This window comes from Pan paniscus, chromosome 23, assembly GCF_029289425.2.
Source record: "Pan paniscus chromosome 23, NHGRI_mPanPan1-v2.0_pri, whole genome shotgun sequence".
NCBI classification, from domain to species: domain Eukaryota; kingdom Metazoa; phylum Chordata; class Mammalia; order Primates; family Hominidae; genus Pan; species Pan paniscus.
In genome coordinates, this window is record NC_085927.1 from 35,557,457 (window position 1) to 35,584,591 (window position 27,135).

At 44.3% G+C, this 27,135-nt stretch overlaps 1 protein-coding gene across 6 annotated transcripts in view; it reads left to right on the forward strand.

Annotated features, from left to right (window-relative positions):
* GRK3 (G protein-coupled receptor kinase 3) overlaps positions 1-27,135 on the forward strand; it is a 273,006-nt gene that overhangs the window by 96,841 nt on the left and 149,030 nt on the right. Inside the window, exon 1 of one of the 6 annotated variants that reach the window (XM_003820189.5) lies at positions 12,376-12,688. The exons of 2 other annotated variants lie outside the window; for them this stretch is intronic. In XM_003820189.5, the coding sequence (XP_003820237.1) occupies positions 12,576-12,688 (113 nt within the window). In that variant the 5' untranslated portion in view covers positions 12,376-12,575. Of the gene's footprint in view, positions 1-12,375; positions 12,689-27,135 lie in introns of those variants that run through there. 3 more of the 6 variants (XM_034948924.3, XM_008973587.5, XM_055105455.2) reach the window with 3 other exon arrangements.

Here is a 27,135-nt window from a genome sequence, read left to right on the forward strand (position 1 = left end):
AGCAATGACTAATACAAAAGATTTGTCTCTGCATGGAGATAAAGAATTCTGATTTGGCTGGGCAAGAAATCTGATTTGGCTGGGCATGGTGGCTCATGCCTGCAATTCCAGCACTTTGGGAGGCCGAGGCAGGAGGATTGCTTGAGAGCAGGAGTTTGAAACCAGCTTGGGTAACATAGCAAGATCCCCATCTCTACAAAAAAAAAAAAAAAATTAGCTGGGCATGTGGTGTGTGCCTGCAGTCCTAGTACTTGGGAGGATGAGGTGGGAGGATTGCTTGAGCCCAGGAGGTCCAGGCTGCAGTGAGCCATGATGATCATGCCATCACACATCAGCCTGGGCAACAGAGCAAGACCCTGTCTATAAAAAAAAAAAAAAGAAAAAAAAGAAATCTGATTTGATCAGCTAATAGACATAGGAAAATTCCAAGTGTTTTTTCTACTTTCATATACCACTCAACACAGCACTTCTGACACCAGAAGTGTGGAGATTTCTTCCCATCAGCAACCAGTCAATTATTCAGGGGACACCAACTGGGCGTCCTCTAATTCCATTCACTCTGACCAATTGCAAGTAGTAGGTTGTCACTTACACTTCTGACCAATCATCTATAAATTGGGGTTCCCATGACCCCCTCCTCAAGTTAAATTAATTTGCTAGAGTGACTCACAGAACTCAGGAAAACACCGTATCTGTGTTTACTGGCTTATTACAAGGGTATTACAAAAGATACAGATGAGCAGCCAGGTGGAAGAGATGCACAGGGCAAGTCCTGGGGCTAGGAGCATCTCTGCTCTCTCTGAGCACACCACACTACAGGACCTCCATGTGTTCAGCTATATGGAAGCTCTCTGAACCCACTTGGTTTTTCTGCGTTTATCTGGAGGCTTCATTCTATAGGCATGATTGATTAAATCACTGGCCATTGGTAGTCAACTCACCCGTCAGCCCCTCTCTGCTCCTCAGAGGCTAAGGGGTGGAATTAAAAGTCTCAACTCTAGGCTACATGTGGTGGCTCACACCTGTAATCCCAATACTTTGGGAGGCTGAGGAGGGAGGATGGCTTGAGCCCATGAATTTGAGACCAGCCTGGGGAACATAGTGAGACACCATCTCTACAAAAAATAAAAATAAAAAATAGCTGGGCATGATGGTGTGTGCCTGTAGTTCTAGCTACTCAGAGGCTGAGGTGGGAGGATTGCTTGAGCCTGGGAGGTTGAGGCTGCAGTGAGTGGTAATCACACCACTGCACTCCAGCCTGGGCAACAGAGCCAGATCCTATTTTTTGTTTTTTAGTCTCAACCCTCTAATCATGCCTTGGTTTTGTGGGTAACCAGTCCCCATCTTGAAGTTGTCTAGGGACCCTAGCCACCAGTCATCTCACTAACATACAAAAGACACTCTTAACATTTTGGAGGTTCCAAGGATTTTAGGAGCTCTGTGCCAGGAAATGGATGAAGACCAAATATATATATATAATGAATATTTAATATATACATGAATATTAATATATATGAATATGTAATAAGAATATCTATTAATCTTTATAAATCACAATATCATATCAGCCAACATATCTCACCCAGTTTAAGTGCTGGTGACAGACAACCACACCATTTGTAGATGGGAGAAAACTCCCTGGAGAGCTGCTGAAATCCCATAACTCACGACAAGCAGATGAAGGCTTTCTGAGCCAAACATCCCATGACATCTGGATTGTAATTCCAGTCTTGGGAAATCGCTTTTTCTCTTGCAATTTGCTAGATTCTAAGGGGGGATCAAAAGAGTCACAAAGACTCCCCAGTGGGCTGTTAGCTGCAGCAACATTTCTTGAGCAAGGATTCAGCCTGGGAAGCTTCCTGATCATGTGCTCAGTGTCCACATGGATGGGAGCTGGACTGATGGAGTCAGAAAGATCAGTGAGCACAGGGGAGAGGTCAGATGTTGTCAAATACACCATCCCTGGGTGAGCCCCAGAGAGCCTTTGCCCCAGCCAATTAGCCCAACAAGTTACCATCTGTATGTGGCATCTATTTGCATAGCACACACTGTTCCCTGCACTTCTGAGGAAGAGGTGAAACAGACTTTTCTTTTCAAGACCTCAAGGGTGGAAACACTTTTGCCTGCAGTTGCCCATGGTTCTTGTTTGTTTAGAAAAATTAAGGCCTGGATGGACAGAGCTATCATTTGTTTGCTTCCTCTCATTTCTATTTAAAGCAGTTTATAAAGAAAGTCCTCCAGAAAAATCCAGCCGGCTCCCCACCTCCACACATGCCTTTTCTGGACTGTGTTAAAGGGAGGGAAAGGTTATTATTCAGAGAGCAGTCAGAGTTCTCTTTCATAAGGTCAATTGGGTCATGTCACGTCCCTGCTGAAAGCCCATCTCTGGCTTCTCATTGCTCTCAGGACAAAGACCCAGCTCTTTGGTGTGGCCTCCAAGGTCCTGCAGGGTCTGGCCTCTGCCCAGTCTCAGGTGTCATCACACATCCTACTCTTTGCTTCCCAGCTATGCTCCTTCTTTGCCGCCCAGGGCCTTTGCCTGGCTGTATGATCCACCTGGAGGCTGTCTCTGACCCCCTTCTGTTCCTCCTTCCGTTCTCAGCTTAAATGTCACCTCCTCAGAGAAGGCCTCCTGGACCCACAACCAATTGTGGGCTCTTCAAAGACATCTATTACATCATTTTGGCTCATAGCACAATTTTAATAAATTAACCAATTAACTGCCAATGCACCCCCCTTCAAATATGTTATTCCATGAAGGTGGAGGGTGTCTACCTGTCCACCACTGTCATCCCAGTACCTCACATACAGTAGGTTTCCAAGAAAAAGTTGCCAATAATTGGTTGATGGACTGAAGAAATCAATGGAGATCAGTGTAACTGTTTAATGTGAGAACTTCCTTGGCCCCTGGAGGGCCTGGGAGGAAACCTTTCCTCATCTTTAGATAATTACCACTTTGGCTTTTGGGTTTATGGTGGCTGGATTATGATTCTTTTCAGAGGACTGATGTCTGGTCAGGTTTGGTGATGCTTATGAGAAAGGTTGTTAGCCTGGCAAGACAGACAGTGACATTTGCTGGTTACAGGGACAGGAAGGAGGGCTTCAGGGCTGGAGCAGTTCCAATCCCCAACTAAGTCTTCCATGCTCCAATACTGGCCCCAAGAATGTGATTCTCTGGAGGAGAGCATTCTAGACTCGACAGTGGCCAGGATTCCAGGACGTTTTGTGGTCTCCTGCCAAGTTTCATGCTCAGTTCTTTCCAGAAACAATTATGAGCAGTGGGGGCCCTGGGAGTGTGTGTAGGTGTCTTCGAGCCCAGGCACGGGGTCCATCAGGCCTGACTGCTCCAAAGAGGACTTCACGCATTCCAGCCCCACTGAGCCCTTATGGTGTGTCCTGTGATCTCATCTAGCCCTTACAATAATCTTTACAATAGTTAATTACCCTCACATTATAAAAGAGACAACTGGGAGTCAGTGAAATCACTTAGTCTAAGATCGTTTGAGTACTGTCAGAAGTGAGATTCAAATTGAGGCCTTCCTTATTTTAATGTTCATCCTCTTTCCTTTCAACTGTATCATGATGCCTGAAATTATTCCAGCTGAACAAAGTCAGCCTGAATGATTCCTGGGGTTAAGGAAAAACCTGCTGCCCCTAACATATCACACACACACACACACACACACACACACACAAACTAGCAATCCAGTTGTATGAAATTCCTTTAAGAAAGGCAAACTCTACTATTTTATAATCAAGCATATGGTTTAAAATTCAGACACTCCTGGCCGGGTGTGGTGGTTCACACCTGTAATGCCAGCAGTTTGAGAGGCCAAGGCAGGGAGATCACTTGAGGCCAGGAGTTTGAGACCAGCCTGGCCAACATGGTGAAACTCTGTCTCTATTATAAATACAAAAATTAGCTGGGCATGGTGGCACATGCCTATAATCCCAGCTACTCGGGAGGCCGAGGCAGGAGAAGCGCTTGAACCCGGGAGGTGGAGGTTGAGGTTGCAGGGTGCTGAGATTGCCGAGATCGCACCACTGCACTCCAGCCTAGGTGACAGAGCAAGACTTACCTGGTCTCAAAAAAATAAAAATAAATAAAAAATAAAAATAAATCAGACATTTCTGGGAAAATTGACCTACCAACAAATTCACACTAAGGCGTATATGATGGACAGGACATCTTTTGATGAGAGCAGCTTTTGATGAAGGAGGAGAAGACGGAGGAGAAGAGAGAGGCACTTGTTCTTGAAGGGCTAAAGGGGCAAGGGGAGGTGGGAGGAAGTGGAGAGGAAGACAGAAAAAAGGACACAGGAGAAAAGGGCTTAGAACGTGATAGGAGCCCACCAAGAGAATTTCTGGCAGATTTGCATTATTGCCTACAAGTGTCTCAGTGGCTTCTCTCCCAGAGATGCCAGGGGTCATATCTGAGCAGAGATCTGAATGGTGAGAGGCCAAAACAAGGCCTTGAAGGAGAGTGTTCCAGGCAAAGGGAAAAGGAAGACAAAACCCTCAAGGTTGGAATTGCTTGGTCGGTGTGACCCGGGCATCATGGGAGGACTTGGGATTAGCATGAGGTGAGTCGGAAAGAGAATTTGAATGGGGTTTTATTGTGCACTTTAACATGCCTTATTTGATGTTGTTTCACTCACAGCCCCATGACTTAGAGTACAAGGACATTCAGAGGACAGGGGTTGAGGGAGAAGTCCTGGGTTGAGACTGCCTGAATTCATATCCTATGAATTTAGTTGTTGCACTTACGTTGCAAGTGACTTGAGATTTTTCTTTTGGCTAAAATGAGCCCAACCAGCTGGGCGCAGTGGCTCACGCCTGCAATCTCAGCACTTTGGGAGGCTGAGGCAGGTGGATCGCTTGAGCTCGCGAGTTCAACATCAGCCTGGGCAACATGGTAGCACCCCCCAAAAGACAAAAAAAATAGCCAGGCATGGTGAGATATCCCTGTGGTCTCAGCTACTTGGGAGGCTGAAGTGGGAAGACTGCTTAAACCCAGGAGGTTGAGGCTACGGTGAGCTGAGATCACAGCACTGCGATCCAGCCTTGGTGACAGAGTGAGACCCTGTCTCAAACAAACAAAACAAAAACCCACAAAACAAAAAATGAGGCCAACCCCTCCATTATAGGTGTCTGAGGAAGATTATTAAGATAGTCCCACAAAATGTTTCACATGATAGTTGGCACAAAGTTAGTATTTAATAAGTGTTTTCTATTATTATTTTCATTCGCTACAGCCAAAGCACTTATTTGGAAGAGCATTTTAGTGTGGCTATAAGCCTCCTGAAATTGATTATGTGCCTTGGCAGATGAGTGATTTCTTTTTAGTGCCTGCCACATTGATGGTACTCAATAAATATTTGTTGCATGAATGAAAGTGTGAACTACTGTGTCACGGGTTAGGCAGACATAGAAGTAGAACATAACAGTGTGGGTGGAGGAGTTAGCAGATCATTTGGCAGGCAATGGGGAGCTATTGAAGGTTTTTGAGCAGGGGCAGGAGAGTGTCAGATGGATTGAAGGAGGGAGGGTTTGGAAACAGAACAAGGAGTTGGCAACCTGTGGGCACCTTCCAGGTGAGAAATCAGAGAGATCTGGTCCAGGGAGAAGGGAAGTGGGAGGGCCTTTGTTTTGTACTTGGCTGCTTCAGAGGCCTGCAAATCACCCTGGACCATGAGTGATGTGCTGGTCTGCTTACTGCAGCTACCCTCATCTGGGTCTCTTGGACTGCTACCCTAGCTCTCTCTAGCACCTCCCTTAATTCAACTATCCCCCCCTGCCTCCAACTGGACCTGCATCCCCAGCCAGAAGAATCCTATAAAATGGTCCATCTGATTTTGTCACTCTCCTCTTGGAAACCTTCCACTGGCTTTCTGGTGCCCCGAGGATAGCTTCAATTTCCCACTGTGGCTCCAGGTGCTGCAGAATCAAGTCCGGCTGACCTCTCTGACCTGCCTCTCCCTCTTCTCCTCCTTTGTCTGGTGGCTGTCCATCTGGGCTCCGCTGATCTGACCTTTCTCTAATCTGGAACTCCCTCCCCTAAGTGAGGCCAGTCTGAACAACTTCAGGGTGGGAGATTGCCTGGGCATCTTGTTCCAGTGCAGATTTGGCTTAAGTCTGTGGTGGGCCCTAAGATGTCAATGTTTCTGCTGTGTTGGCACCACCTGGGGGCTTGCAAGGAGTGCAGATTCTCAGGCCCTGATTGGACCTCTGAATCCGAATCTGCATGTTGGCAATTTCAGCACATAAGTGTCTGGGGGTGCTGGTGGCGAGCACGTCTTAGGAGCATGTGACAGCTTCTCTGGTGGCTCCCTGGGGAGGGTAGGGGTGGTCCTCTGAGATCAGGGTTATGCCAGGCCTGGCCCAGGCACCCTGATTTCGTAATTGAGTGTGACCTGTTTGAATCTCTGTACATGAGCTGCTCTATACCAAGCAGTTTGGGAGTTATTTCTGTTGATCAAGAGAGAAGAAACAGACCTGGCCAGGACAGGAAGAGACAGGCTCTGAGAGGTAGGGGGTAGATTTGCTCAGTACCTGCTGCCACTGGCCCAGATGGCATGCCCCAAAATGACCTGCCCTTGTAAGGGGGTGCCGTGGGAGATCTGTACAAATTTTCTCAGCAGGTTGGGGTTGGTGGTAGCCTTTCTTGGATTGGTTTTGATATAATTTCTCAGCTAAATGGCACGTGTCCTTTCGGACAGAATGCTGGAGGGAAGGCCACCAGGCTAAGGGCCAGAGGTGACTTTGTGATGCAGAAAAGTTCTGGCCTTTTGTGACTCACGTATCCAGAAGTCATCTTCTTACTCCTTGAGAGGGAGACAAGATGAGCTTTCCAGTCCCATGGAGAGGCCGAGGCCTGCCTTGGCTGTCTGTGGATCTTCGGAGCCCACGTTCCCATCATCATGGCAGGCCCCAAATTCCCCGCTTTTGCTTAGTTCTTCTTCTCTTGCTCTTACAGCTGTTCCTTTATCTTGGTCCTGGTATTGATCCCAGCCCTAGTTCCCTGCTTCCCCTGCAACTTTCCATCAAAGTACCCACAAATACAAGCTGGGAAGTTGTAAGGGTCACTGGAAAAGCAGGCATTGCTGTACAGAACTTAAAATGGCACAGAAGACAGAAGAACAGATTTCCTGTTCCGGAATGATTTCCAGACCACCCCACCTCCAGGCTTGGCACCCACTGCATGGACTGCCTAGCCTCGGCCCCTCTTGTTGCCCTCTCTCTTACTCCCTCTTTCAAGTTCCCCTCTAAGTCCCCTTTCTTAGGCAAAGGGAGTGAGCGTTCTCCATTCCTGCGCCTAAAGTTCCCAGACTCACCTTTGCACAGCCCAAGCACATCAGGGCTCTTGGCTGCAGGAGAGGCCTTCCAGGCCATAAGCAGCACGAAGGACCAGTGGGGACCTGGCAGTTAGCACTCCTTCTTTTATAGGAGGCATCCCTTGAGTGGCACTTGTGGTTTTAAGTAGTAATTTTCCCCCTCCCTTTAGGTTATTTTCCAATAGAAGGCTGAGGCAATCTATGATCTTTATGTCATTCATTCATTTACTCACTTATCCATCCAACACATATATTGAGCAAAGTCAGTGTGCTAAGTGCAGATGCTGGGGGAACAAATACAGACAGGCTTGTTTCCAGAAGCAAGCTAATGGATTGCTCACCTCACCTGTGGGCTATGGTGACAGTGGAAATGATTTATGCCCTGGGTATTGCCCTATGCACCGAAACCTAAACTCATAAGATGTTATTGAGGGGAGCAAGTACTCTTTACCTTGCAAAAGGATTCACTGCAGGATTAAATAAAGCTGGAGAATTTTAGAATTTGAAAAGACGTCAGGGGACCTGCTCCTTCAATCCCTTCATTAGTTATTGGTGAAAAGTGAGATTTAAAAAGCTTAAGAGACTTGCTTAGAGTTATTCAGCAATGCCAGAGCCAGCGGGTCAGAGCCAGCACTGTTCTGTTCATTCTCAGTGCTGGTCTCTTTCCATCAGGCCCTGTATAATGTAGAGATGCTCTAACGATGCTGCTGCTGCTGATAACCTGGTCAATATTTATCGAGTGCTTTCTGTGTGCCAGACACAGTTCTAAGTGCTTTTTACATGTTACAGCATTGCTCTCACGGCAATCCCATTAACAACACTGAGACAGAGCTGAGACACAGAGAGATTAGACAACTTGTCTAAGGTCACACAGCTCAGAAGGACTGGTCTTGGGCTTCTTTTCCAGGCCATTTGACTTTTGAGCCCATGCTCTGAACCACAACACTGTGGCTTTTCTTTAGAGTGACTCCCTGACCAGCAGTCCCCATAGAGAAATGTGTTTCCACTCACATATTGAAAGGAGAGTATTTCTCTACTGAACATCGTTTCAGTGCTAATAGCTAATAGTTTAATAAAACCAAAGCTCGGCATCATACCTTTTGGCAGATCTTTATAAAGTTGTCATATATAGAGCTGCCATTAAAGTTTGTAAAGCTTTGTGGATAAAAGTAGCATGAAAAGCAGCTCGTATGATGTGTGTGACAACAAACAGAATTGTGATCCAAATTACAGGTGAAACGGGACAGTGGCCCCTGGGAGGCTAGAAATACCTGCAGAGGCTTACAGAGTGAGCTGTTTGTAAATAAAGCCATTCAAACATCAATTGTGTGTCGTTTTCCTGAGAAGCAACTGTATTTAAGGGACTGCTTATACAAAATCAAATTCTTCTTAGCAAGGATTGCTTTAAATATTCTGACTTGAATGAAGGCCAGTCATGTTCTGCCATTTTCAAAAATCTTCTAACTGGAGTCTTAGAGTTGATTTTCTTTTCATTTGTGATTAATTTTCCAGAATAACATTCCCAGCTCCCACCCCGCCCAGCGTTTATAGTCCAGAGATTCTGAGAGTAGGAAGTCTTAGTAAAGCCCAGAATCTAAAACAAATAAGACCAGTCAGTTCTCTAGTTAGCTTTTTTCCTTTCAAGTCGTTAGCAATATAAACTCTGGAAAACCTAAACTTTAATGCACCCATCTCAGCAACATCTCCTGTAACGATGGAAAGGCATAGAAAAGAAGAAAAGGGAACATTATTAATCTTGTGGGAACGCTGGAGTTTTGTCTATTATCACAAGCAGCGTGAGCCCCAAGTCATTTAAATCCTCTGGGGGTGGGAAACATAATTATTTGCAAGGGAGCATTATTAGCTAAGTACAAATGGGTTGCTATTTGTTTTCTCTGTTCTTTGTGATGATTACAGGCTGGGGATGGTGTTTAGTAACAGGATCCAGCAGGTCACTTATGACAACTTCATCACTGTCATTAACCCCTTTTGTTTGCAGTGAACACAAAAAGCTGTTCAGTATCAAGAGAGTCAAGAAAAAGAGAAAGAAGAGGGGGTGGAGAAAGTGAGACAACCAAAGAGACAGCCAGGGAACAGAAATTCATACACTATGAACACCGGAAAAAAAATACCCCTGGGTAATTGAGTCATCTGACTCAAATGGTGTAGGGGCCTCAGTTAGAGGACCAAATTTTGGACTCCTTGGTCTTTCTGCCAAAAGAGTAATTGCTCGTGTTTATAGATGCAAATGTTTTTGCCATTTTGGTTCCTAGAAATGCCCTAGGGAGATGTTATTTTTGGAAAGGGGTCTTCCTGCTTCAAGTGTAATGACTGTGAACAACTAGTTTCAGTATCTTCTCTAGCATGCCAGGGTAAAATGAAGCAAAATAAATAGAGGAAGTGCCATGACCTTTATTGAGGATCTACTGGGTGCCAGGCAAGATGCTTTTTTTTTTTTTTTTTGAGACAGGGTCTTGCTCTGTTGCCCAGGCTGGAGTGCAGCAGTGCAATCTCGGCTCACGGCAAGCTCTGCCTCCCGGGTTCCTGCCATTCTCCTGCCTCAGCCTCCCAAGTAGCTGGGACTACAGGCGCCCGCCACCACGCCCAGCTTATTTTGTTTTTGTATTTTTAGTAGAGATGCAGTTTCATCGTGTTAGCCAGGATGGTCTCCATCTCCTGACCTTGTGATCCACCCACCTCAGCCTCCCAAAGTACTGGGATTACAGGTGTGAGCCACTGTGCCTGGCCAGTGCTGCGATCTCGACTCACGCAGCTTTCACTTCCTGGGTTCAAGCGATTCTTCTGCCTCAGCCTCCTGAGTAGCTGGGATTACAGGCATGCACCACCATGCCTGGCTAATTTTTGTATTTTTAATAGAGACATTATTTTTAATGTATTTTTCCTGTTGGCCAGGCTGGTCTTGAACTCCTGGCCTCAAGTGATACACCTGCCTCAGCCTCCCAAAGTGCTGGGATTACAGGTGTGAGCCCCACGCCCGACAAGGTGCATTTTTATGTGCTTTTTCTCCTCTGTCTTCTCAACAACCCTGGGGTAAAAGGCCTCATTTCCACTTTTCCTATGAGAACAATAAAGTAGAAAGAGGTAAAAGATTGCCTCTAAGATCACCCAGCACAGAGCAGGGACTTGATTTCAGGTGTGTCTTGTTCCAAACTTACTACACCGTGCTGCTGGGGCAAAAAAAAGAGCAAAAGGTTCTTAACTGAAGTCAAAGACGACCAAGAAAATGTAGGCAGATGTCAGGTCTGATCATGTGGATGCTCAAATGATAAACAAACACATTGAGAGAAACTGTATTAATTAAATCATAAAAATATGTTCCGCTTTTTGGGGAATTTACTCCTCCTCCTGGGGTGACCCTTGACAAGACATTCTGTCTTCCTGTTTTTAAGCAAAAAAAAAAAAAAAAAGTGGGTAGAAGATGAAAGTTTGATATTTGGCTCATGCATAGCTTTGTCTCATTAATATATTTTGTGCTTGCCTGTCATTTCAGCTTTCTGCTGGCAGACGAAGCTCCTTCGACTGCCATTCCTACTTCTGACACTCCTCTTGTCCTTTTCGGGACAACTTTATGCCTATTGTGCCTTGGGTCTTGAGAAGCATGTGGTAAAACTGGCCAGTGGTGATGGCAGGCATAGCAGGGAATCAGATTGAGGGGGGCTGTGGAGTGGGAGAGAAAACAAAAGAGGGAAACAGGCTGTTTGATGACGGAATCAGGCTGCTTCTGCAATGACATTACATGAAATATCTGAAATTTGACCTTAACTGTATCTGGTGGGTCCCGTTAACCCTGTAAGTTATGGACAGAACGTTCACTCAAATTCTAGCAACGTCTAGGCTCATGGAAATACGTGACCAATTCAGGTGAATGAAAGGGATTTTAAAACATTAATTTCCAGCTTAGGTCTTCCTAAGACTGCCTGTGTGTCCCTTAACACCACTCCAGCCTGAGTGTCATATGGATCCTGAATGCGGACTTGTGTGCACACTGTAGAAAAATAAGCAACTGAAAACCCCAGGCAGCGGGGTGGTGTGATGATGAAAGACACCGAGACCGAAGATCAGGAAGCTGGAAATTCCCCCCAGCTTCGGTGTTTGGCCTGTATCTCGCTTTTCCACTTCCCTAAATCACCCTTGTGGTGCGAGTGTGCTCGCAGCAGATGCTCCCTAATTGTCTCTTGTATTGACCGTAAAACCCTAACGACAGGGATACTCTCTCTCCTTCTATTTCTCAACACCATTTCAACACCCAAACTAAAACCTCTCACCTGAGTGTAAGGGAGTGGTGACCTTCTTAAGCGGAGAGCTCTTCCATCAGGGGGCTCCCTAAGGGCATCTCTGTTCCTAGCGGGGGAGCCGTCACCCCACTTTGCTCTGCTTAGCCTAAGACACGCAACTTTTTCCAGCTTTTACTCTTCGCTGAATTCTCACGGCGGGGTTGGGGGGATGTTCAGGCTCAGGAGCGAGGTTGGGGGCCCGGCCCGCTGGGCGCTGTTCACCGGTAGCTCGGACCAGAGCAGGAGTTTCATCATTACCTGCTGGGATAGGTGGGACACATGTATTTCCGGGGCCACCTCAGACCTCCCGGAGGATGCTGATTGACACTGTCCAGTTTGAGAACTACTGTGTCCAGGGAGCAGAGGCCTCCCCATAACCCCTTGGGTTGTGGACGTCTGGCCCAGGGCTTCTCTGGGTGAGCGGGGCGGGCATCAGAGCGCGTGGAACTGGGGGCGGGAGGTCGGGGCAGTGAAGGAGGAGGAGAAGGAGGAGGCGGAGACCGAGGGGGAGGGAGGGGAGGAGGAAGAGGAGGAGGAGTCCCTCGTGGCCACCCCGAGGGGAGGGCGACCGTAGAGACTTGGTCGGGAGGCGCCGGCCCAGCGGGGCCGCTGGGACTGTGCACTGAGGGGCGCTGACCGTTGGACGCGCGCTCCCCGCAGACCCTCGCTGAAGGAGCAGGGGGCGGCGCGCGTGCGCGGGGCGCCGGGCGGCGCGCGAGGGGGCGGAGCGGGGAGGCGCGCTGCGACCCCGGCCGGCTACAGCCTGCGGCGCGCGCAGGGCGCTAGTGGGGCGCGCGGCGCGCGGGCGCGCGGGGCGGGGGCGCGCGGAGGGGGGGGCTGCCCCGGGGCGGCCCCCCCAGGTCGGGGCGCGGCGGGCGGCGGCGGCGGGCGCGCGTCCCGTCCAGGTCCGGAGTAACCGCCGCCGCCGCCGCCAAAGCTCGCCAACATGGCGGACCTGGAGGCTGTGCTGGCCGATGTCAGTTACCTGATGGCCATGGAGAAGAGCAAGGCGACCCCGGCCGCCCGCGCCAGCAAGAGGATCGTCCTGCCGGAGCCCAGGTACCAGCTGCCCCGGCCGGCGCCGGCCCCAAGCCGCCGCCCCCTGCGGCCGCCAGCTACCCCCTGTTTCCTGGAGGGTCGGGCGCTGAGCCTCCGCTGCCCCGGGGCGGGTGACACAGCGGAGCGGGCGATGCGGGGCCGGCCTCGTCGTTCCAGTCTCTGAAATGGGGCATCGGAGGGCCGGTGGGGGGCACCCCGGGAGAGAGCGCTCCAAAGTGCCCGGCGCGGCGCCCTGCGCGCAGCGAGCGCCCCAGCCAGGGGCTGGTTATGACTTGGCTGGACCAGCTCCATGCCTGTCGCCCCCTCCCCCCAGCCCTGTCCTGTCCTGCCCTGTCCCATCCCCGTGGTTCTTCCTGTTGCATTGGTGTAGTCCCCGTTGGCTCCTTGCCTGTCACTGCTTTGCGCTCCATCCTGGTCGCTCCTTCTTCCCGGGCTCAGCGGTCCCCCTTTCCAACTCCATCCTCTCACCTCCCTCTGGGCCGCTTACCTGGGGACTGCAGGCTTGTTGCTTGTTGTCCGAGGTGGTTAAACTGCTGTTTTCAGTGCTTGCTCTTCTTGAAGTCTATTAAGTCTAGTCACCTTCTTCAGCTTCTCTTCTATTTTGTCCCCGGGCAGGATTTTGACCCACTCAGTATTCTTTTTGGTGCCAAGTGTGTCACCTGAGCTGCTTTCCTCAACTTGTAGATCTACTGGTGGCACTTTATTAAAAAATTGAAACGGGAGTCACTTAAAAAGGCACTTGAATGGGTGATTCCAGACAGGAATTTGTTGTTAAATTATCAGAGGAGGGCCCGATTGAATTGGCGAGGGGCTCGGTGAGGTCCATACCAAGATGCAATTTTCTCTCAAATGATTTATTATTAAGGAACTAGTAAAATTTTTTGCTAGTTCATATCATTAGCACTTCCCCAGAAAAAATAGTTCGTCAGGTTAATAGTGAGTTTTAAATAACGTATCAAGGCTTCAGTGATGGATTTTTTTTTTTCTCTAGCTCCTTTCCTAATTAACACCATCATGAGTTGTACAGCTAATGTGATTCCTTGATGCTAAATAGCTCTTGGAATTGATGCTCAAAAGAGGCATCTTGTTTATGGTGAATTTGAAACCATGCAATTCTGTAAAATATTGGAATCTAAACCAAAGTTATTGTCCATTTGAAATCATCAGTCCTTCAAGCGTTAGGCGCCCAAGATTGCTTAAATGTTACCTAATGCTAAGTGATCATCATCTGATTTTTTTTACAAGTCATCCATAAGCCCTATGATACAGAAAATACCAGTCCCCTTGTTATTTGTTGTGAAAAGCTAAATTGTGCAAATGAAGACATGCTTGCTAGATATTTTGAGCTTGCTTTTCCTCCTTAGCCCATGCCTCTTGTTGGTTTTGCAGGATGTGCTACTCTTTGATAGACAATGCCAAGTAGTGAAAATGAGGGAAAAGTGCAAACCTTTCTGCAATGTCGTGAGTTTAACACCCCTATTCCAGAGTGTAGCGTATCTGAAGCTAATTGAAAAAATCAATGCTGCTTAGAATTTCCGGCAAATGGGAAACTTACTTAGAGAACAAGAACTCCTATATCAAACCTAAATTTCACCAAAAAAACTGTACATTTCTAATGTGGTAGAAAAAGGCTTAATTCCTCTTTTCTCTTGCCTTTCCTAGTGTCCCTCCACCACCCAAAGGCAGGGAGTCCTAAATATGTAGGGTTTCTATATACAAAATTGATAAATCTCAACTCATGGGCAGTTATTTTTTTGGGGGGGGTAGTATATAATATTAATAAAGTTAGGAACTTCTGTTCAGTTTTTTTTTTTCTTGGTGTTTGGAACTTAATGTGACTTCTGCTTTTTTAGTGTCCCTCTTAAGAACGTACTTATGCACTTAGGGTGTTTACTTCCTTGTATGAATGCCTTTGTTTTTCAGTGGTATTCTTTGGTAATGCTTTCTTTTAAGGCAGAGTAAGTGACAGCCAGCATTATTTCTCATGACATTTGAAAATTGAGAAATACCAACCAGAGAGTAATTTTAGGAAACAGCCCTTCAGTAATTGTTACTCTCTTGCTCTTTTTAAAATAGACTCTCGAGTTGGGCCATTGGAACCTCCTCCTGAGATTCTAATTTGTTTTCTACTTATCTTAGTGGCTTTGGCTTTAGTTTTGTAATGTAGCTATTTACATAGTAACAGTCACTCCTTGTGCTGTGTTAGGATTCTGTTACATTGAGATTATCAGGTATAATATCTTGCAAAATTCTCTCTACCACTGGATGGCAGTTAGTGGCCTACCTATTTGATTTGGAGGTTGGGGGTTGGGGAATTTCTAGATCCTGTAAAAAAGTTAATTGCATGTTAAAATGCCCCAGCCTAATGACTTAAATAGCTGGTATGACTTCACACTGTTGGTAAAAGGATACGGGTCAAATGTTTTCTGATAAGTTTCTATTTCAGCTTCATTATAGAGCGAGCCATGTGATCGCCAGTTTTTGGTATTCTTGAGATGTTCAGATTTGTATTTTTAGTATCTGAATGAGAAGCATACATTTTAATTTGCCTTTGGTCTATCACTAGTGATTTTTTTATTTCCAGCTAATTATTTGCAGTCACTATTCTTTGTGCTTCCTTATTTTAGTTACTTTGCCTTTCCCACAGTTTTAAAACAGAAGAGCATCAGAACAAAATATCTAGCTAATTTAAATGAAACACTGGGTTTGCAGCTTCCTGCCTATTACAGGAGAGTCTCAGAAAATGGAACATTCTGCCCAGGGGAGATTTTGCTTCCCTGAGATGGCAAGAGGCAAATATTTTGTTATGTTGACACTTTATTCAGTTAACCAACCAATGAGTGCAAATCCTGGAAAAGCTGACTGTTTGTCCAAATGATATAGCTGCTTTAGTTTACTGAAATGTTGTTGAGCTAATGTAGCTGATAATGGGGCCTACTGGGAGTTGTAAACTGTGACCCACAGCCTCCCTTGCAGGCCCAGTTAAAATAGGAGCATTTAGATGTGCAGGTCAGTTGTTTTACATCACGTTGGAAAAGAAATACTTTTATTTAAGTAAGGTCTAATTCATAAGCAAAGGCCCACAAAGGGTCATCATCTTAAGCCCTGGAGTGATTCAGACGACTTTTACTGTAGGCTGTATTACTCTGTTACTCTTTTTTAAAAAAAAAAACAGAATGAAATTCAGATGACTTGAAATCACATATAGTTGAAGGCGGTTGAGTAATGTGAACTTCATCTTTCCCCTGGAGTCTCATTTCTATTTACTGGACATTTCAAATGTTGGATCACCTATTGCAAAGCTTGTCCTTTCAAAGTATTCATACAATATGATAGGAAGGTCTGAAACAACATTTTAAAGATTCTTTATAATTTTCTAGGAACACTGACAGTCCTTAAAGGACATTTATGATACCGTTTATGACATTAATTCAGTACATATTTGCAGAGCCATTTTTATGAGCCAGGCATGGGGATACTATGACAAACCCAGCCACAGCCCCTTCCTTCATGGAGCTTATAGACTAGTGTGAAATACAAAGATTTGAGCCAAGAAGGATGTTTGCTTTGAAGTGTATTTGCTTGAAGATTTTATTTAACCACAAATAAATAGCGTTTGGATGACTTTTATTACTCTATATGCATAGAATATAGAATAATAACAAAGAATGAATATAGAATATAGCATAATGCATAGAACACATGATGTTTGGTGTTTTACAATAATTTGTTAGTGATTACCTTTGAAGAACTGTCTAAACATAGTCTCCATAGTGATATGGTAGTTTGCATCTTTCTGTTTGTGTAGCCACCACATGTAATTGATCTTTAAAAATGTCCCAGTTTTCTTCTTTAGTGGACATGGAGTTTATTCGGTAATTGTTTAACTCCAATCAGTAAGTGATTGGTGGATAACTTGAAACACTCCTCTCCGTTTAGGCTGCAGAGTTTTCTGTGTCTTCACTGTCCTGTGCTCATAGCCTAATTTTGAACTGAAAAGTCCATGTTGAAAGCACAAATAGCCTTTAGAAAGAAAGTATTCCTTATTATTGATAGGAGTGTTTCTATGTGTAAGAAACGGTAGTGTTCTTGCTTCTTTTTCATTAAGGTACAAATTCAAAATGTAATTTGTTCTGACCTTTCAGTTATTATCTCATTCTTGGTCCAAGTTAACTTGTGCCAGTGACTTGAAGATGCAAGGAGTGTGTGTAGATGTCAATTCTTAGAAATGGATGTTCCGGTGAAATCAGTTTTGGACCTAGAATCTGCCAAAGCTGAGCATCATGAAATGCTTCGAATCGAGAGCCTCATAGATCTCTCTGAGGTACAGGCAGTCCCAGCTTTTACACGCAGTGGGTTCTTAGAGACAGCCTCTTACAGTGTTTTCCCCAGTACACTGGACTTTGCCAAACATCTGTTTGGACAAGGATGGAAACTATCCGACGAAGGTGTCAAGGCTTGAGGAAGGGAAGCACAGGTCTTTTTCAGTCAGTGGCTGACCAGCAAAGCAGTGGAATGCAAAGTAGTATTAAATAGCTAGCAGGACGCCTGGCCTCCCTAGGGTCCCTGGAGCCCTGGCAAGGGAAAGAGAAGTTTAACGTCCATGATGTAATAATGTAATAACTACCTTTAATTGAGAGCTCGTCCTCCGTCAGGCAGTTGGCATAATTAGTTCATTTGTTCCCACAGTAGTTCTACCAGGTGAGTTGCATTAGCTCCGTTTAACGGAAGGAGCAGACACTCAGGGAAAGTAAGGAGCTCAGCCCAGGTGACACCTGACAGTGGGAGAGGCAGGAGGGACGCCCAGGTTTCGCCCAGCTCGGGGTCTTTCCCCGCCCAGGCAGGGTCTTGCTGGGCTGCCCCACCAAACACGGATACCAAACTCCCTCGCGTCTTATTTTGCAAGGAATGGATGAAACTGCGATACTTTTTTTATTTGGGGGAAAAAATCCTTTTTCGTACTCTCCCGATCAGCTACGAGTCCTCAGAGACTGACAGAGAATTCCTCTGGGACCTGCGAAAATGCTGATTATGAGCAAGTGAATAAGCAGCTTGTTCCTTATTTCCCATGAGCTTGAAGGTGAAATGCCTATTCTGTTTAACACAAGTCATGCAGTCTTGCTGGTGTTAATGAGAAATTGTGTAATACACCATCTCACCCCCCCAGGCCTCAAAACAGGACTTCTACTGTCTTTTTATTTAGAAAAGGGGCCACCTGAGCTGCCCTGTCTCCTTTTTATTTAAAAAAGGGGCAGCCTGAGCTGTCCCCTCCCTGAAATTTTCATTTCTGGGAAAAGAGTAAAAGGGAAAAACAATATTTTTGGCTTTATTTGCAATAAAAATCACTTTCTCATTCACATAATCTTCCTTTGTTAGTGCAGTCACATATCTGCGGACCACTGTAGGTGAAAATGTAGGCTGTCTGCATGGCTATCATTGTCTCTTCTTATTCTCTGGACATTGGCAATGGGGAAATGGAAATGATTAATTTGGCGACTTTTACTCTATTATTGCAAAATCATTTGTATGGTAAGTAATTCGCATGCAAATGAGACTGGATATCCCGGCCCCCCTCTGCTTCTCCTGTGTCTTACTTTTTTAATCTTCCCTTCCTATTTTTATCATTGATTAGAAGTTACAACCCCTGGGCCCTTTTTGATTGCTCTATGGGCCTAAAATGCAGAATAAGTAATAATGTGGCTCTTCATATCCTGTAAATGTTTCTTCTAATTTTGGAAGCCTTCTTTTGGGTCCTCTGCTTCCACTGGAGCATACACATATTTGAATACTTTCTATGTAGGACACTATATAGAGAGCCCATGGCAAATGCAGTGAAAATATTTTTGCAACATATTTTGTAAAATATTTTGTGATAGGTAGTTGGTAAAGGTCAGCTTGATCCAGCCTTGGACCTATACTGTTGTTTGCCACCATTTCCTTCTCCTGCAGTTTCAGGAGCAGAAAAAGATGCTAATGTGAAAATAGCCAGCCCAGACCTCCATCCTTAGTGCACCAGAAAGCCACTGTCATTGCTGGGCCCCTCGTTTTCCTGTGCCATCCCTACTACCTACCAAACTGTCGTAGAAGAGAAGGTTCTAAATCAGAAGCCAGACGTTAAGGATCTGATTCCACTGGCAGCTTGCTATGGGACCTCTGCAAGTCACTTAAATTTGCTGTATTTAGTTTCTCCATCAGTAAAATACACTATCTATTTCTTTCTGATTGTATAATGTCCCAATAAAAATCTGCCTTGTGAGCATTTTCTGTCTGTGCAATACATTTGTAAATAATAGGAAACATTAAAAATTACCCATATTGAATTTCAGACACGGATAACTCAAACAAAAAGATGAGAAGGAATATTAAAAGAAATGATTAAAAACACTTATACTATAGGGTTATTGTTGTTGAGATTATATGTAGTATAAGATACAAGTACACCTTTAAAAAAGTACAACATAATAGCGAATATTAAGGCAGTCTTGCAAGTGCTGTGGTGCCATGTGCTCTGAGGGAGGAGGGAGTGGGTTTGGGAGACAGGACTTCTGAAAAGCTGGATGATTGGCTGGAACAGAGAAGAGCAATTGTTGAGCCTTAGACTCATAAGTAGGTTGATTGCCCAGATTTCTCAGTTTTCCTCCTCTAGCTGCTTATTGTGGTACTGTGTGTCTAGAACCTTCTACACATGATACCTTACTCACACTTTTTTTTTTAAAATTATACTTTAAGTTCTAGGGTACATGTGCACAACATGCAGGTTTGTTGTATGTATGTATACATGTGCCATGTTGGTGTGCTGCACCCATTAATTGTCATTTACATTAGATATTTCTCCTAATGCTATCCCTACCCCCTCCCCCCGCCCCATGATAGGCCCTGGTGTATGATGTTCCCCACCCTGTGTCCAAGTGCTCTCATTGTTCAATTCCCACCTATGAGTGAGAACATGTGGTGTTTGGTTTTCTGTTCCTGTGTTAGTTTGCTCAGAATGATGGTTTCCAGCTTCATCTATGTCCCTACAAAGGACATAAACTCATCCTTTTTTATGGCTGCATAGTATTCCATGGTGTATATATGCCACATTTTCTTAATCCAGTCTATCATTGATGGACATTTGGGTTGGTTCCAAGTCTTTGCTATTGTGAATAGTGCTGCAATAAACATACGTGTGCATGTGTCTTTATAGCAGCATGATTTATAATGCTTTGGATATATATCCAGTAATGGGATGGCTGGGTCAAATGGTATTTCTAGTTCTAGATCTTTGAGGAATCGCCACACTGTCTTCCACAATGGTTGAACTAGTTTACAGTCCCACCAACAGTGTAAAAGTGTTCTTATTTCTCCACATCCTCTCCAGCACCTGTTGTTTCCTTTTTAATGATCGCCCTTCTAACTGGCATGAGATGGTATCTCATCGCACTCACACTTTCTTGCTTGCTTGCTTTCCTCCCTTTCTTCTTTCCTTTCTGTCTTTCATCTATCCATCTATCCATCCCGTAGGCTCTGGGATGGTGGTATCAGTGCCTAAGAGTTGCAAGCGTGCTACTTAAATAGGTGTAACCAGGCAATTAGCAGAGTTGACTCATTCTTTAGAGGTTTTTGTTTCAGAAAAATGAACCAAAAATCGTGATCTGAAAGCAGCTGGCTTCATTGTATTGTGCATAAGGTGATTCATTACAGTCTTAGACATTAACAGATTGTATATGAATAACATAGGATTGTAGTATCTCATGTTTGAAAAGATGTTGGGGGACATCCAATCTAGTTATGCTTTTTGATGAGTGACTTCCCTCTCTAATATCTAGCCACAGGCATCTTTGATGAGCATCTTTGGAAACTGTTGTACCAGAAAGCTCTCTTGTATTACCTTCTGTGCACTGGTCTCTTATTATCCCTTTGTGGTTGTGAGAAACAAGTTTAGTTCCTCAAATGTGACAAATCATCAAATATTTGAAGGCAGCTCCTCTAGCTCAAGATGCCTTTTATAGGAAGCTGTCCCCGGCTCCTTTACTTATTCCTCATAATGCACACTGCTGTGTGTAATCTATGCTCATTAGTCTGAACATTACTGAGCTGAGTAAGAATATCAAAATTTATGAAGACCGAAAAGAGATCTGTAAAATTATCATAATTAATTTAGTAATGGCAAAGCTAGTAATAAATTCTATTTCAAGTGTGTGATTGAGTCCCTCTGAAGTTCCATTTTAGGATTTGGTTCCTTGAATGATTCAAAATTCATTACACCAGTTTGCTTAGGGGATGAATATTTTCATTAGTCAGAGTTTGGAAGCCAGGTATGGGTTACATGTGTATTATGACAACAGCTGCCATTGCTGACTGCTAAGTAGGTACTAGGCACTGTATAATTCTTAGATAATTATGGACTAAAATATTTCAGGAAGAAAGTGAGCTTTAAATATGCAGAAAAGGTCATAGGATATTAGGGGGTATGTCTCATATAGTCAAAAACATAAAATGACTGTAATCCCAGCACTTTGGGAGGCTGAGGCAGGTGAATCACCTGAGGTCAGGAGTTCAAGATCAGCCTGACAAACATGGTGAAACCCCGTCTCTACTAAAAATACAAAAATTAGCTGGGCATGGTGGCAGGCACCCACAATCCCGGCTACTCAGGAGGCTGAGGCAGGAGAATTGTTTGAATCCAGGAGGCAGAGGTTGCAGTGAGCTGAGATCATGCTATTGCACTCCAGTCCGTGTGGCAAGAGCGAAACTCTGTCTCAAACAAAGAAACAAAAAAACCAACCAACCAACCAACCAACCAAACAACAACACCAACAACAACACCACCACCACCAACAAAAACCCATAAAATCCCATTGGCTGGGGAAGACAGCAAGTTTCTTCAATGTCAGCAATAAAACTTTCTTGAATAATATGCTGTTAGTATTTGTGCATTGTGTCATTAAGTCGGTCCATTGATCTTTATTATCTTGTTTGGATACTAATATGTCTGGTTATATTTTCAGGTGTATTTCTTGTAATTTTTTTGTATCTTTATTGCCTTTGATAAAAGTTTAAATTAAAAATGAGGCCAGGTGTGGTGGCTCACGCCTGTAATCCCAGCACTTTGGGAGGACAAAGCAGGAGGATTGCTTGAGCTCAGGAGTTCAAGACCAGCCTGGGCAACATGGTGAAACCCTGTCTCTACCAAAAATACAGAAAATTAGCCAGACATAGTGGTGCGCACCTATGGTCCCAACTCCAGCTACTCAGGAAGCTGAGGTGGGAGGGTTTCTTGAGCACAGGAGGCAGATGTTGCAGTGAGCTGAAATCATGTCACTGCACTGCAGCCTGACAGAGTGAGGTCTCGTCTCAAAATACAAAAAAACAAATAAAACCAAAAACTAAAAGTTGCATGGAATGGCATTTACACAGCTGTTAAATATTGCAGACTTTCGTTTTCCTTTGTGAATGTCTAAGGCCGTGATGGTATTTTGGAAACATCTTTTTAAAAAAATATGAGGTATTTGGTGGTGGTGGCGGGGTCTATTCTCTATTTAAAATGGAATGAATCCTAATGGCTAAGTAAGATCAAGGGACTTTAATACACATCTTTAACCTGGTCCTACCTTTTTCAAGTGAATTTTCTTTGTCTTTTTTTATATTATGACACAGTAACTGGGAAGAGAATCATGCAATAAATATCGTCATCACCAGTAAGTCTAGAATAGCGTGCAAAATTTCTGTGCTATCTTTTTTGTTCCATTTTGGACCTGCTTCTTTCTGTTTTGTTTCTAGTGGCAGTGGAGAAAAGCTTGTTTTTTATGCAAAACATCCCAATAATATAGAAGAGAAAAATTGCACAATAGCAGTTTCTAAGCAATGAATGAGAGGACACGTATGTTGGTGACTTTGTTGTTTCTCTTCATCCCTCCAATAAATAAAACCGAGAGTTTTGTGGACAGGGATTTATTAGAGTTTCATCATTTAGTTGACTGGCTTATTAAATTCCACATGGAAAACTAGCTTGACTCTCCACATTTCTGTCCTTTAAGTAAGGTGACCTGCTTGATGCTGGATTGATGTTTCAAATTATTTTAAAAATTCAGGCTACTCTATAAGAAAAGCTTATTTGGAAACTCCTTCTTTTGAGATGAGAGTTCTAAGTGAAGCGTTATGGCCTATGGTTATGACTAGCTGGGGTAGCATAGATGATGGCGGAGCAGATAGAAACAGCAGGGCAAGTTTGAAGTGTTCAGTGGTGCTAGCCTTTCACAACCCTCTTTCCCTTACTTTCAGGAAACTTATGCTCTAGAACTAGGGTTTGAATTGGGTCAGTATTGAAATGATCTTAGTGAGAGGCCAATTTCCTGGACTTCTCTTGTAGATCTGTAGTTATAAAGGTTAGCTCATTAAACCCAGTGACAGTAGATGGTCATTTATTTCGCGTTTATTGCAGTGGATGGTCATTTATTTAGAGTTTAAGAAAACCCCATGGTAGATAGTCATTTATTTAGAGTTTAAGAAAACCCCACTAAGATTTGTAGATGATGTTTTATAGTTTTATATATATTAACTCTTTTTAGTTTTTACAATTATGCTTGGTAGCAGGTAGAAATTTTAAAAAGAAAATAATTACTCCAGATACATCCATGTGGAGACATTGAGAGGTATATTTTATCTATTTGAGGGCAGCTGGTTTTCTCCTTAGATACTAGTGTCTTGACTGTGGGGCAGGGAGTGGCTTTCAGCCTTCCAGACTCAGAAACTAGATTTTATTATGTCACTGTACTAAGCATCTGTCTCTTATTGTGAAACTCACATAATCAGCCAAGTCTGCCTGACTAAATTATTCTCTTCCTATAGGCCTCTGGTTCTTATTTTAAGATGAAAGACGCTTTTGAGAATCCCACTAAGTGAGAGCCTCCCCCTCCCAAAAGTGCGCTAATTCACTTACACAGATTTATCTGAAAAGCTACACTATAACTAGAATGTCCAGTTTGCTTCATTGCATTAAACACTGGCTCCCACAGGAGCCTACGTGCCCAGCGTCTGTGTGGCTGGAGCTCTCTCTCTTGTGGGTCCCCCTTGTGGGAAGCAAAACGACCATCAGAAGGTGGTGTAGCGAGCACAGACCCACAGTCGGATGAGTCAGATGGTTACTTGGGACCAAGTCACCCCTCCTAGGAGAGGCTTACGCTGGATGTCCAGTACCTGAAATCCCTGACTACAGTGGCTTTGGGACAAGTCATCTTTCCTTATTTTCATGTTTCCCGTTGTAATTGGTGGGCACACGTCCACTGGATTTGAGACTGTAGTTCATGAAACCACTGCCAAAGCTGCCTAGACCAGAAACCTTTGCCATTTCTTGGCCGTTTGTGTTATGTATTGATTTAAAGTTTTTATTCTCAGAGAGCAAGCTTTTTTCTTTATTTAGAGATTCTTGGAAATGGCTCTGTAATACTCATCATCTTATTTTAGAAGACGGAAATTCAGGTTCAGGGAGAAGCTAATTGCTCAAGGTCGCGTTGATAACAAATGGTGCAGCTGAGCTTCAAACCCAGGTTTTCTGATTCCAAATTCAGCGTATTTTCAGAAAAACCTTCAGACTGTCTTTTTCCTGGTGAATCTTATTTTATGAGGAGGGGGCTCATGGATTTGAGTAGAGGAGCACTGTCAATTTCAGACGTTAGTAACACAATTTGAAAATGCATTGTATTCATTCAGTAAAGATTATTCACTGCAGGGGTCTGAGGAAGTGCTCCAGTAACATAATTTCACTGGCCATGTTAACTTAATAATAAATACATTAATAATTTCCTAGAAGAAAAGATGTCATAGATTCCATGTTAACTAATAAGATTGTTATTAATAATGATGGCAATGTTATAACTTGAGAAAAGCTACATGTCATGAGTTCTTAATGTTTTCTTACCCCAAACATCTTTTTGTGATTTTAGGTGCATTCTTAATTAAAATTCATCTCCATGCCTGCCAGTTGGTAAATGAGTATCCTTGACTTGAACACGTTTGTCAGTTACTCTAGATACAATAAAGGATATATATATATATTTTTGAGACAGTCTCGCTCTCTTGCCCAGGCTGGAGTGCAGCGGTGTGATCTCGGCTCACTGTAACCTCCACCTCCCAGGTTCAACTGATTCTCCTGCCTCAGCCTCCTGAGTAGCTGGGACTACAGATGTGCACCACCACGTCTGGCTAATATTTTTCTACTTTTTGTAGAGACAGGGTTTTGCCACATTGCCCAGGCTGGTCTCGAACTCCTGGCCTCAAGTGATTCAACTGCCTCAGCCTCCCAAAGTGTTGGAATTACAGGCGTGAGCCACCTTGCCTGGTCCGTAAAGGATTTTTAATGTTAAACTTGGCACTCATTAGCAGTTCATTCTAAATTGTGATGGAAAATTAATGGAGCGGGTTGCATATCTAACCCCTACCCAGAAAGGTTGTTGAGCTCAGCTTGGGACAGAGTTGTATTTGTCAGGACCACATTAGTAAATCCACTTATGGCTTTTGCCTTTTTCACCTAGTAATGCGCGTGGAGCTTTTCCTCGTCAGCAGTATATAGATCTGTTCAGTGTTTGGAATTGCTGCATGAGATGTCAGAACTCTGATCTACTTGACCCTGTGCTCATAAGCCCAAGAGCAATTGCAGTGAATGTTCTTACATAGGTGCCTTTGGGTCTATGTGTGAGCCTTTCTCTAAGATAGACACCTAGAAATAAGTGAGATATGGGCATAGTCTACTCTACGTAGAGCTGCAAAGAAATTCTAATTTTATTCAGAAGCTTTACTGTTAAGAGTAATATTATTTTTAGTTTGAAATTATTTCATATAAACAATTATTTCATATATATATTTGGGTAAAACAAAAAAGAATAATGTCATTTTTGGTTAGAACCAAGAATTTGAGTGTAAATGAAGAGATACATGAGTACAAGATAAGAATTAAATAAAAATTCTGTAAGATCAAATTTGAATTGGAAGGTTATTTGAAATTCATGATTTTTTTTTCCCAAATATGTGTGCTTATCATCCCCAGTCTTTAAAAAAATCGAAGAAACAATTGCATTTCCATCACATAGGCACCTCATACACCTGCGCCTGACTCCAGGTGTGGGCGAGATGAGCCTGGACCCTCTGTTATCTGTTGTATCAGAAAAAAAAAGGAGCCATCCAAGAAATGTGGTGGGCACCTTCCCTAACAAACTCTGAGGCCAGAAGAAGGGGTTCCCACTGGCTAAAAGTGAGACACCCTGAACATCAAAAGAATATGACTGATACAAACCCCCGTGGTGGGCAGAATAATGCCCCCCTGAAATATCCACATCTTAATCCCCAGAACCTATGAACATGTTATGTTATATGACAAGGGGGCATTAGGGGTGTAGGTGGCATCACAGCAGCTAAGGTGCTGAGTTTAAGATAAAGAGATTATCCTGGATTATCTAGGTGGGCCCTAGTGTTACCGCGAGGGAGGCGGAGAGTTGGTGTCAGAGCGATGCAACATGAGAATGAGTCAACCAACCACTGCTGGCCTTTTGAGGAAGGAGGAAGGGGCCATGGACCGAGGAATGTGGGCAGCCTGTTGAATCTGGAAAAGGCAAGGAAATGGCCTGTCCCTTACAGCCTCCATGTGAGACCGCAGTCCTACTGACACTCTGACCGACCTCAGCCCAGGGAGGCCCATTTCAGACCTCTGACCTGCAGATCTGTAAGAGAGTCAATTTCTGCTTGATTTAAGCCACCAAGTTTGTGGTAATTTATTATGGCTGCAATAACAAACTAAGATACTCATGCTATCCACAAGAGATCCCCAAACAAGACAGAAGAGAACACCTCGTTGATCACCACCAGCAGTAGAACCAAGGCACCTACTCTGTCTCTGAATAGTGGCAATTGAAAAGGTAAAGAATTAAGCATTTATCCTGCCTTTCCTGTAAAAACTGCTTCTTAGGGTATTTAGAACCCTAGTTGATGGTTGGGGTGGCAGGACAGGAATTCTTTTTTTTTTTTTTTTCTTTGTGACAGGTTCTCGCTCTGTCACCCAGGCTGGAGTACAGTAGTGGTGTGATCACAGCTCACTTCAGGCTCAACCTCCTGGGCTCAACTGATCCTCCCATGTAGCTGGGACTACGGGCACTTGCTACCATGCCTGGCTAATTTTTTTTTTTTTTTGGTAGATATGGGGTTTCGCCATGTTGCCAAGGCTGGTTGAGAATTCTTGGGCTGAATGATCTGTTCACCTCAGCCTCTCAAAAAGTTGGGATTGCAGGCTTGAGCCTCTGTGCCCGACCAATGAATGAGGGGACTTCTTTTTTTATTTTTATTATTTTTTTTGAGATGGTGTCTCACTCTGTCCCCCAGGCTGGAGTGTAGTGGCATGATCTCAGCTCACTGCAAGCTCCATCTCCTGGGTTCACGCCATTCTCCTGCCTCAGCCTCCTGAGTAGCTGGGACTACAG